At 32.4% G+C, this 10,640-nt stretch overlaps 2 protein-coding genes across 12 annotated transcripts in view; one reads left to right on the top strand and one right to left on the bottom strand.

The window, feature by feature from the left end:
* Window positions 1–2,414, top strand: part of LOC108755033 (actin-binding LIM protein 2) — a 30,248-nt gene extending 27,834 nt beyond the window's left edge. For 7 of the 9 annotated variants that reach the window (XM_018497751.1, XM_018497748.1, XM_018497747.1 and 4 more), the window contains 2 exons: window positions 719–922; window positions 1,126–2,414. In XM_018497751.1, the coding sequence (XP_018353253.1) occupies window positions 719–922; window positions 1,126–1,239 (318 nt within the window). In that variant the 3' untranslated portion in view covers window positions 1,240–2,414. Of the gene's footprint in view, window positions 1–718; window positions 923–1,125 lie in introns of those variants that run through there. The other 2 variants (XM_018497749.1, XM_018497752.1) reach the window with 2 other exon arrangements.
* Window positions 2,415–2,984: 570 nt separating this feature from the next.
* Window positions 2,985–9,758, bottom strand: LOC108755032 (26S proteasome non-ATPase regulatory subunit 2-like). 3 transcript variants are annotated; one of them, XM_018497743.1, is made up of 16 exons: window positions 9,612–9,758; window positions 9,431–9,487; window positions 8,917–9,275; window positions 8,524–8,700; window positions 8,027–8,213; window positions 7,243–7,539; window positions 6,762–6,844; window positions 6,360–6,595; window positions 6,005–6,143; window positions 5,768–5,888; window positions 5,436–5,635; window positions 5,161–5,251; window positions 4,571–4,858; window positions 4,187–4,381; window positions 3,926–4,120; window positions 2,985–3,864 (listed from the first exon to the last, which is right to left on the bottom strand). In XM_018497743.1, exons 1-16 carry the CDS (start codon window positions 9,660–9,662, stop codon window positions 3,847–3,849), a joined length of 2,694 nt encoding a protein of 897 aa, XP_018353245.1. In that variant the 5' UTR covers window positions 9,663–9,758; the 3' UTR covers window positions 2,985–3,846. The 3 variants fall into 3 exon arrangements, with proteins under 3 accessions (XP_018353245.1, XP_018353243.1, XP_018353244.1); XM_018497741.1 differs by having other exon boundaries at window positions 3,926–4,381; XM_018497742.1 differs by having other exon boundaries at window positions 2,985–3,861; window positions 3,926–4,381.
* Window positions 9,759–10,640: the final 882 nt, after the last annotated feature.

The raw sequence follows: 10,640 nt of genomic DNA, 5'->3' as shown, positions 1-10,640 counted from the left end.
TATAATATTTTTTAATAGAAAAACTTTTTTTATACAAAACGATTTTTCAAGAGACTGCATGTATGGTATATACATTCGCATTTGAAAGACAGTTGTACAGCATTGTTTATAGAAGTAAAAAATTGTATATAGTGCGTAAATTTGGACAAAAAATTAAAGTGTTTGCACGTAGGATGCTTCAATCTATTTTGATTAAATCAATGTATGCTAAATATTAAAGGAACGAAAATGTTTAAAATCCTCAATTAGTATATTTTTAGTAATTATTAGAAATTTATTAATTGATATTGAAGCAGTCTATTGAGTCATACGAATTCGTACGTGTATATAAGAAGAATTTGTTAATTATATTATTCTATTATTGTGCAGCGAGAGTATAACAATTTTGTAGTGTGTAAAAAATGTGTTTACTGAAAAAGGCGTGGACAAGAATATTTTTGGGGGATGCATGACACTTGAAATTTTTAATTGAAATATGTATATTTGAAAAGATCTTATTGCATTTTACAAGTTTCAAACTTATATTTTATATCAGATTACTTTCTAAAAATATTATCTGGCGAATCTTTCCTCATTCAAATTCGTTTTGCTTTTCTAAGAATTCGAAGAATGCAAATGCAACCCCTTACATCTTTCTCGCATCGTCCATGTCATTGTCGTATTATTCACATTTTTTTTCTGCTATTGTGACTCATGATTTTGTATGATTGTGGCGCAGAATGATGGTGGAATTCTTCCATCATCTACCACGTATACGGGTGGCCTAGGTTCGGTTGTTGGGGGCCACGGAGGTCATCATGTAAGAAGATCGCTGCCGGACATGGGTGCTGCACCAACCGAACCGCCCAAACTTTATCCCTATCATTTACTTGTTATTACCAACTACAGGCTGCCAGCTGACGTGGATCGTTGCAATCTCGAGGTGAGTACTAACATTAATTGTTTAATCGCTTCATTTATAAGTTATAAAATTATTGTACACAGTACTGTCATGTAATAATTTTTTATTTTTATGAATAATATTTTTTGTTGTTTCTTCTTATTGCGTTATTTATTGAATTTAATTGTGTGATATATTAATCATCGTGATTACAATAATGTGAAAATAATTCGGATTTTTTTTAGCGACACCTCTCCGATGCAGAATTTGAAGCTGTTCTACAGTGCTCTCGATCGGAATTCTACAGACTGCCACAGTGGCGTCGCAATGAAATCAAAAGACGTGCCCGTCTCTTTTAATTCATGTCATATCGTTTGCTTAACACACATCGCGTCGTGTCGCGATTGCATTACTGCGGTACGGACCGTACATTCCTACTGTGTGGGTAGATGTATCGCGGGGAAAAAAATGTGTTCGACAACCATTTCGACCATTCTGCCGATTGACATGCGCTCGTCAAAATAAACTCTAGACTGGGGCGCATGCAAACATACGCAGACGCATACGCACACAAACACAATATAATGATGCGAAAGCACTGCCACTTGTCGTCAATTTTTTTCTCGCAGCAACGAATCCACAGGCAGCTTTATCTATGATCCGATTTATTTAGCGAACTAGCGACGTAATTGTCTTCAGTTTCCATCTTGGAACTTTATATCGCAACTTTCACTCATACACGTTGACGAATAGGGCTGATATTAATGTAGGGGAGAAGATAATCAAATAGAAAAAAGTTACGATTAAAACTCTTAATACAATTTGCTATTGTAAATAAGAAGTTAATCAAGAAGTTGAAAAAGCGGCGTGGAGGAGCAGCTAGGATATTTCAAAGTACATAACCGCGTATTTGCTAAATCGCATACATACATATTAATCTTTGTGGAAGATTATGACGCAAGGAAACAAACGCTACTATGTAGGATTTATTATTATTATTAGTTTTTAACTACTATTATTAATATTATTATTATTATATTTTACTATGTGCAACAGTGAGGAGTTAAGAATAAGTGAGCCCAGCTTGCTGAATGGTGCGATTGCACTGGATTAATCGAACGAGTTGCGTGTGATTTGTCACTTTTTAACTTACTCTACGACAAGGATTATTTTATAAAGTAGTTTACGCGCAAATACGATGTCCTTGTGTGAGAAGATATCAAGTTGTCTTTATCCTTTTAATTATCCTTGATGTATTAACTAAAGAAACGCTCTGCGGTGCGGATTGCGATAGACTTCTATAATTACTCGATCACTCTACATTAGAGTATGAATAAGAAAATCAGGACCAAATTTATAGTTGTGGTGGATTTAGCAATAACAGGAAGTATGTTTTAACCATATATGGATTAACATATCCAATTCATAGCAATTTTCGCAATATTTTGGAAGTAGCATAAAACAAGTTTTGAAAATGTCAATCAAACCGAATATTTATAGCATCTATTTGAGTAATTTTTTAAAGGAAAGAGTTTATATAGTATTTCAAAAAGGAAAACTTCTTTAAAAAGTCATAGAAGAATATTATATGTATAATATTATATAATATATAAATATTATATGCTGCATACATATAATATTTATAATATTATATATTTATAAAAATTTATAATATTTTAAATTTAAGGAAGAGATGTATTTTGTGCAAAACGTATAAATCATTTTCATCGCATATATTATATTTCAAAAGTTATTTTATGCTATTTTCGGGATACAACGCGATAATTTCACTAGTAATTACTGATCAAGTAAAACTTTTAATTTTATGGATACCGCAGCGATTATCCTCCACCCTTAAATTAGGTCCTGCACAGAATTAAAAAAGTTTCGAAGTAATAGCCGAAGCAGTTAAGCTGACGTACACGCGTCCAATGAATAGAGCCGATTTATGCAAAGCGAATACAGTTGAATTTTCATATATAAGTGAGAAACGCGACGTATCGAAGTTTTGACTGTTACGCCGTATGATTATTATATGTAGATGCGTTTACTACGTATTCGAATATGCATGCGTGCAATAAAATTGACACGCTTCGTTCGAACGAAGTCACCGAACTATACTTTACTACAGACGCGGGTGCGACGTTTTATCAAATCAGCTGCGTTTTATTATTCACACATTTCGCCCCCTTATCTTAAGTCATGTGCCTAACAAATAAATGTCGTGGGACATTTTATGCGAGAAAGAGAGGAATTGTTAATCTTACAAAGCGTCCCACACATGCTTTATATAAGACTTACAATTCCTACCAAGGCATCCTAGATTCTTTTGAAGCGACGATCTTTCAGACGTCTTTAGATCTTTGTATTGCCTTGAGTAACAGCTTCATCACGAAGAAAATCTGACTTGCTCCATGATCGCTAACATACAATTTCAATGTCAATTTTAAGATCAACACGACTGTAATTTTTCTTTTCTTTTTCTTTTTTTTCTTATGGAGACGTTTTACTCGCGTAAAAACATTGTGTAATCTCCTTTTGTTTTCTTATTATAAATAAATTTCACGTTTTTTATTGATTTTGTGTACGACCGGTATTCCTGATCATGGCGCAATGTTATTGTTCCCACTGTGCAATGCGAACCAATGTATGTTTCTGTTGTATAGAGCACATTGCTTCCGCTAGTCCCTAAAGTTAAATAAATGCAAAACATACGAACAAGCTAACGAAGTTACTATCACTATTGCGTTAATTATCAAACAGCTTATATCCCATAATAAAGGCTATACGCACAAGACTCATTTCCTGACCTGTTTCATATAGATCCGGAGAGAAAAACCTTTGCCGTCACATCCCGCTCGCGGACGTTTGCTGGTATTGCCTTGCTTTGACAAAAAAAAAACTTCATTTAAATCAAAAGGCAATTCAGAAGAACCACTGCAGAACTTCGAAGCTTTAGAGCTTTTCTAACTCGCTACAGTCTGCTATAAAAAATGTATACATTAGATAGAAGCACCACAGGATGTAAGACTAATATGAAATTACTTTTTCACGAAGGATTACGAAACCCTCCAGCACACTGGAAAGTGGCTCGTATTGATCCGACACTAATTCCGCCTTTTCGCCCGTGCACAGCAATACTGGTGTGGTTTGTACATGACCGCCAACAATAGATTTCGGATTACCTGCTTTCCCCACAACATCCACGCTTTGACCGATTCTTACCGATACCGGTAAATTCTGCAAAATATTGATAATATCGTTTTTAAATCTGGAATATCTACATTCTACAATCCTTTTGCATACCGTAAGATTTTCATTCACAGTGACCAGCCATCTTGGTTCCATCGCGATTGCTAAGCAGTACATTAAATAATGAGATTGAGATAATATGAGATTTCTGCAATCTAAACACGCAACGAGGACAACCATCAAACCAGCTAGGGCGGTATAGTCTAAAATTTTTGAAGAGTACCGCAAAGGCGATAAAGATAAAGTGCCCTAAAAGAAAAAATATAATACATAAGGATGCAACTTTTTTAAAAGAAAGAACGGTCATTAATAAGTTTTCATTCTATATTAAAGAGAGACGAATCGATTCATCAGAAAGAAAATTGTTTATTAATATCGTTATCTGTTATTATCTAATTGTAAACGTTTTTATTGGCCCGACTTTATCGAGGCCTTTACCTTGCCCAGGTGCACCAAACCCTGAGAAATACGCACAAGGAACAGGTGAGACGGATTCTTCGCGTAATAAGCCGCCAGCTGTCTCAACATCGTCGCCAATCGCGCATTGTTGGTACCTGCGCCTACCAGACCGAGGGCGAAGATCGCATTTAGAGCGACATCGGCGTCATTGTCGTGGCTGTATTTGTTCAGCACGTCTACGACAGCTGGGTCAGCATTTGACAGAGAGGATAAGGCTAATGCGAGAGGCATAGCGCGTCGCGCTGGCGTTGGCCCATATCTTCCAACCTATGATTGATTAAGCAATCGTAATCGTAGCGAGGGCTCAAGGGATCATAAGAATCATCCCAAGATAAATATTAATTAAAGTCGATTACACTTCTAACTGATCTTCCGCTTCTAGTTCTACACTACGAAAAGAAAGAGAGTTAAATCGCTGCGAATGAATTATAGAAACCCATGAACGTTAATTGAGGTGAATTGAGATTTAAATGTTTCTTTGTCTCCTTCGGTCTTAGGTAACTATAGGAGCGTCCTCATAAATATTCATTACAGTTTATTGAAGTCTCATATGAACTTAATCTTCTTACCTGACCAAAGATCCTCGAATTTTCCTTTCCCTCGCCAAGCCCAACTACACCTACCCCAAGGGATGCTATAGCCTGTGAAGCTCCAATATCTCTGAAATTAATACAAACATTGATTATTTTTTAACTATAATTATTTAGCATTAAATATGTGGGAGCATAAAATTAATTTTTTTTCCTCATATAAAAAAGTTACTTATTTATATTTATATTCTAAATTATTATTTATTAATGTCTCATTTAACATTTTATATTTTTACTTTTAATGATACACTTACTTAGCAGGTTCTTCGATTTGATTACTGTCTTTTTTATTCTTTTCTAATTTGGCAGAGCTTTGTGGTCTTTGATCGCAACAACTTGGTATCGGAATATTCTCAGATGTTTTTGCGCTCATTACTTCCTCGATTGTTTCCGAACAGATCCTTAATAATTCTTGCACTATCAATACATCACCAGTGCCGGCGTATGCGCAAATCTAACAATTACTTTTATCAGATTTTAATTGTATACTTTTCGAAGAAGTTACGCAATTATAACAATCTATTTGGATTATGAAATAATTCTCTCTGAGATAATTTTCGAGAAAATCATGACAATTTAATTTTACTTGTAGCATAGTTTGCGAAGCAAAGTTATATGGTTCCGGCAAAGCCTCCAGGGCTGCGGATGGTGTTTCTATAGCGTCTCGGGTTCCCATATAAATCATTCCTAGGGCTAACGCCAAAAATCTGCGTGATAAAAATGATTCCTACGTAAATTATACCTACACATTTACGTATAATATTTATAATATTATTTATATATGAATTTTATATTATCTATAAATATAATAATATAATTATACCTAGAATGTGTAATAACAAGTTCCTTCATAGGTAGTCCCAATAATTTTAATAGGATTATCGAAGATACATCGGAATCTCCCGAGCCTACATTCACAAGACCCAAAGAAATGGCAATCAGCGATAACACTTGTATATTATCTGAAAAAAAGTTGTAGTTATGTGACGATTAATTATTTTTAGTCGTATAAATATAAAATAAATTAAAATATACGAGAGAGAAAGAAATCTCGTACAATTTAAAAAATATCAAAATTATCTTTAATTTTTTTTTATCATTAAAGAAGAGTTTATTCTTTCATTTTTTAAGCAAACTGGAATGAAAAAATGAAGATTATGTGCATAAAATTACATTACTTTGCTCATCGGCTAAAGCTTCAGAAAGAAGTTCGGTGACATCTTTTCTTCTGGACCCAGCGTAAGCCAGACCTAATCCCAGGATGGCTCCTATACGAAGGATTTGGCTGTTTGATTTTACGTACTCGCTGAGAAGTGCTAAAGCCGGATCGCATTCATTACGAATTCCGCAATTCACCAATCCGATTGCTAGCAAGGCACCGGATTTCACGTAATCTTCGTTCGTATAAAGATACCTAAGCGAATAATAGAACCATCAGTAAGTAAGTTCAAAAATAAATAACAGTTCTTTTTTAATTCGATTAATAACTTATCACAATCTTATTATATCTTTTTTCAAAGAAATGTTAGAATTAATTCACGACAAAGATTAATATATTTTTGCTTGAAATTTATGCTAACTTGTCGATGGGAATTAATCCACCGTCGACATCCCACATATGTATCAAACCCAAAGAAGCAGTAGCTGATAACATTCCATGTTCCTGAAAAAAAAACCACATGCTTTTATTTGCGTTGCAATATTTTCATATTATAACTTTTTAATCAAAAGATATATATTTAATATTTATATACATATCTCTCAATCCGTCTTTCTATAAAGTATGATAAATAATTATTCATAATTCCCATTACATAAGAGATTATGTATAAATCAGTATTTATATTTAAAATTCTCTTAAGTACAGTCTTAAGATGTCTTGAATCAATCACAAAGCTGTGTGTATTAACATCTTAAGACATTACTTAAGACAGTCTTGATATAAGAATCGATTATGAATACTAGTCAAAGTTTAATTAACTATATAGTTATTAAATATAAAAATTCTGGATTAATTGGCATTAACTAAGATATTTTTCTTAAATTATTGAAGAGTTAAACCTTATTTTTATACACCCAACAATCCGACGTGTTTGCCATCAGCTTGTCCTGGCCGAAACCCGCGTGCACGAAACCAGAAACGAAACTCGCCGCTAAATTCGCTCTAGCTGAATCATGTTCCATTTGCCTAAATCCGCTTACCAACCAGCTCTTGTAGATATCTTCTGGAAGCTTTGGCTCGAGTATATCAAGCTCTCTGGCAAGAATTTGGAAATGGGTGTTTATGTGGCCATTGCTGAGGATCGCCTCGATATTCTTAGCATCGTCTCCGTAATATTCCGACCTCAAGGGTTGATCCTATTTAGCAAACAGATTCAATTTCATCTTATTGTCAATTTATTGAGTAAAATTAATTTCCTTTAATTATTAATTTTTTCAAAATCAAAATGTTATCTTTACAATTATATCCCTTTTTTAGTTTAGTTGATTCCTATTACATTCTTGTAAAAGGTAATTAAAAGATATACTTATTATTAGATTAAAAGGAAGAAGTATATACGAGTATATATATAGAGAGAGAGAGAGAGAGAGAGAGAGAGAAACGCTTGCAGATTGCGTAACTGTTGTTTATTAATTAATTTGTTTAAATGAATTTATTTTCTATAGAAGGAAATTTAGCTATTTATATTACGATTTATACATTTACATATTTCTGTATATGAAATTAATGGAATGTAGGGCATTTCTGAATCGCTATTAACATTGTCTTATGCACTGTGTTGCTTCTCTTTCTGATCTTATGAAATAAACTCAAATGCTATGCAGACATTATGCAAAGAGTTACTTGCAGACGGGAGAGGATAAAAGCTAGTTGGTTCCTCGTCAAAGAATCGGAACAAGCGGTGATGCACTTGAAAACGAGTTCCGAATTTACAAGTTGCAGCGCTACCAAAATTGCTCTCGTATACTCGTTAAACTTTAGGTATTGCTCCGTAGCAAATTCTAATATTTGTCTTCTTTCTGTCTCTTCACTGAATTAAAAATATGTGTAGTTTAACAAGTAATTCAATCATACAAACACGCGAAGTGGATTAGAATTTATTGAATAGTGAATAGCTTAATATTTTTAATATATTTTATTAAAATATGAAACCATATTTATATTTTAAACATCAAATTGTATAGCTTAAAAAGATTACACTTCGTTCATAAATGAATTTATATTTCAAATTGTGTTTAATACAAGGATCATTTATTTTATAAAATCTATTAGATTTGCTTTTATTTAACAAAAAGACCAGTACACTTTTAATTATAGTAATATTATCCAGTAAATATTACCTGTAAGCCGCGCAACTAATTAAATAATAGCACACGCGCGCAAAATTTGTAGGCTCCAGGTATTCCGCGAGAAAATTCAGCTCGTCAATTTCCAGGCATAAATCGCATGCTTGTATTTCCGCATTGTGTCTCGTGTCGAACGCTATGATGCTCTTGATCAAGGGTGTAAGACGTTTTCTATACACAAGAAATATGCTGTGTAAATGTGTATTTTACATTGTTCTCATTACCTCTCGGTGTTGATGTAAATATAAAACTGAGCATTAGGAATATGTAACAAGGAAGTAATATCTAAATTTCTGCTACAGATTGTCGCATCATCGTAAAACATTTTATTTATATAATCGTATATTTTTAAATAATATACAATTATACTTAAATAATATATTTTACCGGATCTCACGCTCCTCTTTGATCGGTGCATTCGTCCATTCATCGACGATCTGTGCCTCGAGTTGTCGCACGTATTCATGGCCCCATTCCCCGGGATTATCCACAGCTCCTTTGATACAAAAATTCAGACAATCTTTGGATTCCGGAGTAGCTCCAGCGAGAGCGAGTACACTCAGGATTTCTGCAAAACGTATCTTTGCCTCTTCCCTTTTGAGTTTTTCGTAAGTGTTGCGCAAGTTCGGATAAAAATTTCTCAAATATTTGAGGGGCTTCGGAACGGATGTCATCGAAGTCGTAGATGTACGTATCAACATTCTCAGATGATTCAATGACAGCAACATAGCTATTTCATCTTTACCCTGATATGAAAATTACATACATATAATTACATACATGCAATTTCTTTTCTAAGATAGCAGTTTTTTCATTATTAAAGAACGAGTTGATAAATTTTAGATACATTTTATTCTAAGTCGAAACTATGTTAAAAACGAAACTGTCACAATTTATTTACTTGTAATATATCAACTGCTTGTAGCAATTCTTCCTGTAATTTCTTATCTTCTTCACTCTATATAAAAAATACAAAATAATGTTGATATTCTATTTTTAATACAGATTGATATTTAAATTCACAAACAATATTCTTTTAAATTGACATTTCTTGCAATTTTTAGCTAATATTATATATTTACCATATCACTTTCCTTATCTTGATTACGTTTATTCATCGTTTTTACAAGCATTCTTTTTATATCAAACAAAGTCAAATATTTTGCCACGATTCAATAACGTTGAATTGAACGATTCAAAAAGCTTTAATTAATATATTGTCAAATAAATTTTCGTATCCGTCATACGCAGCGTACGACTTTTGTTTAATTATTTTTCGGAAACTGACATATGTGGTGACGATTAAGTATTTATTAAAATTCGTGTTTATACAACCGCTGCTATTGAAGAATTTGGTTAACATCAGTTTTAAGACGTGATGTGATTCAAGCGTATACCGAGAATTAATTCTTTATTCATGACGTGTGTGTATTTTTCGTAACACAATTGAAAAGTTAGATGATGTTTGTCTTGAAAGTTATAATTATCTATTAATTAAAAGCAGATCGAAAGCAACTTTATTTTATTGATATTTTTTTACTTCTTATAAATTTTCATTTCTTATAATATTTCTTATAATATCTTTACATTAAACTTTGTTGCTAAATAGATGAGTTTTTTAATTAATCGATTAATTGATCGCATTATACGTAAATGCAACTTTGTTCCGTAAAAGCTGCATTTGTACATAATACAATTAATCAATCGATGAATTAAAAAACTCACCTAATACTTACTACTACTAAGTAGAAATTTCTTTTTGAAAGAAATAAAATTTTCTTATATATTGTTAATATCTCGAAAAAATATTTTTAAAAAGAATACATATTATTTTCTTAAAGTTATATTCTCTATTTTATATATTAAGAAGATTAATATGATATTATCATGTAATTGATAATTTGGGAAAATGGAAAAGAAAGGAATTTTTTGTTTATTATTTGTCATAAAAATGCAATAAATATATTAAATTATTTTAAAATATAACTATCATTTATTTTTAATTATAATAATTATATACAAAATATGTCGTTAGTATTAAAATATATACAACATGGCCAAAAATAGTTGATATGTAACAGATTAGAGCAGTGCTCTCGAATAAAATCTGT

The sequence above is a fragment of the Trachymyrmex septentrionalis genome, unplaced genomic scaffold (assembly GCF_001594115.1).
Source record: "Trachymyrmex septentrionalis isolate Tsep2-gDNA-1 unplaced genomic scaffold, Tsep1.0 scaffold83, whole genome shotgun sequence".
Taxonomy (NCBI): domain Eukaryota; kingdom Metazoa; phylum Arthropoda; class Insecta; order Hymenoptera; family Formicidae; genus Trachymyrmex; species Trachymyrmex septentrionalis.
This window is presented reverse-complemented; position numbering and strand designations above follow the sequence as displayed.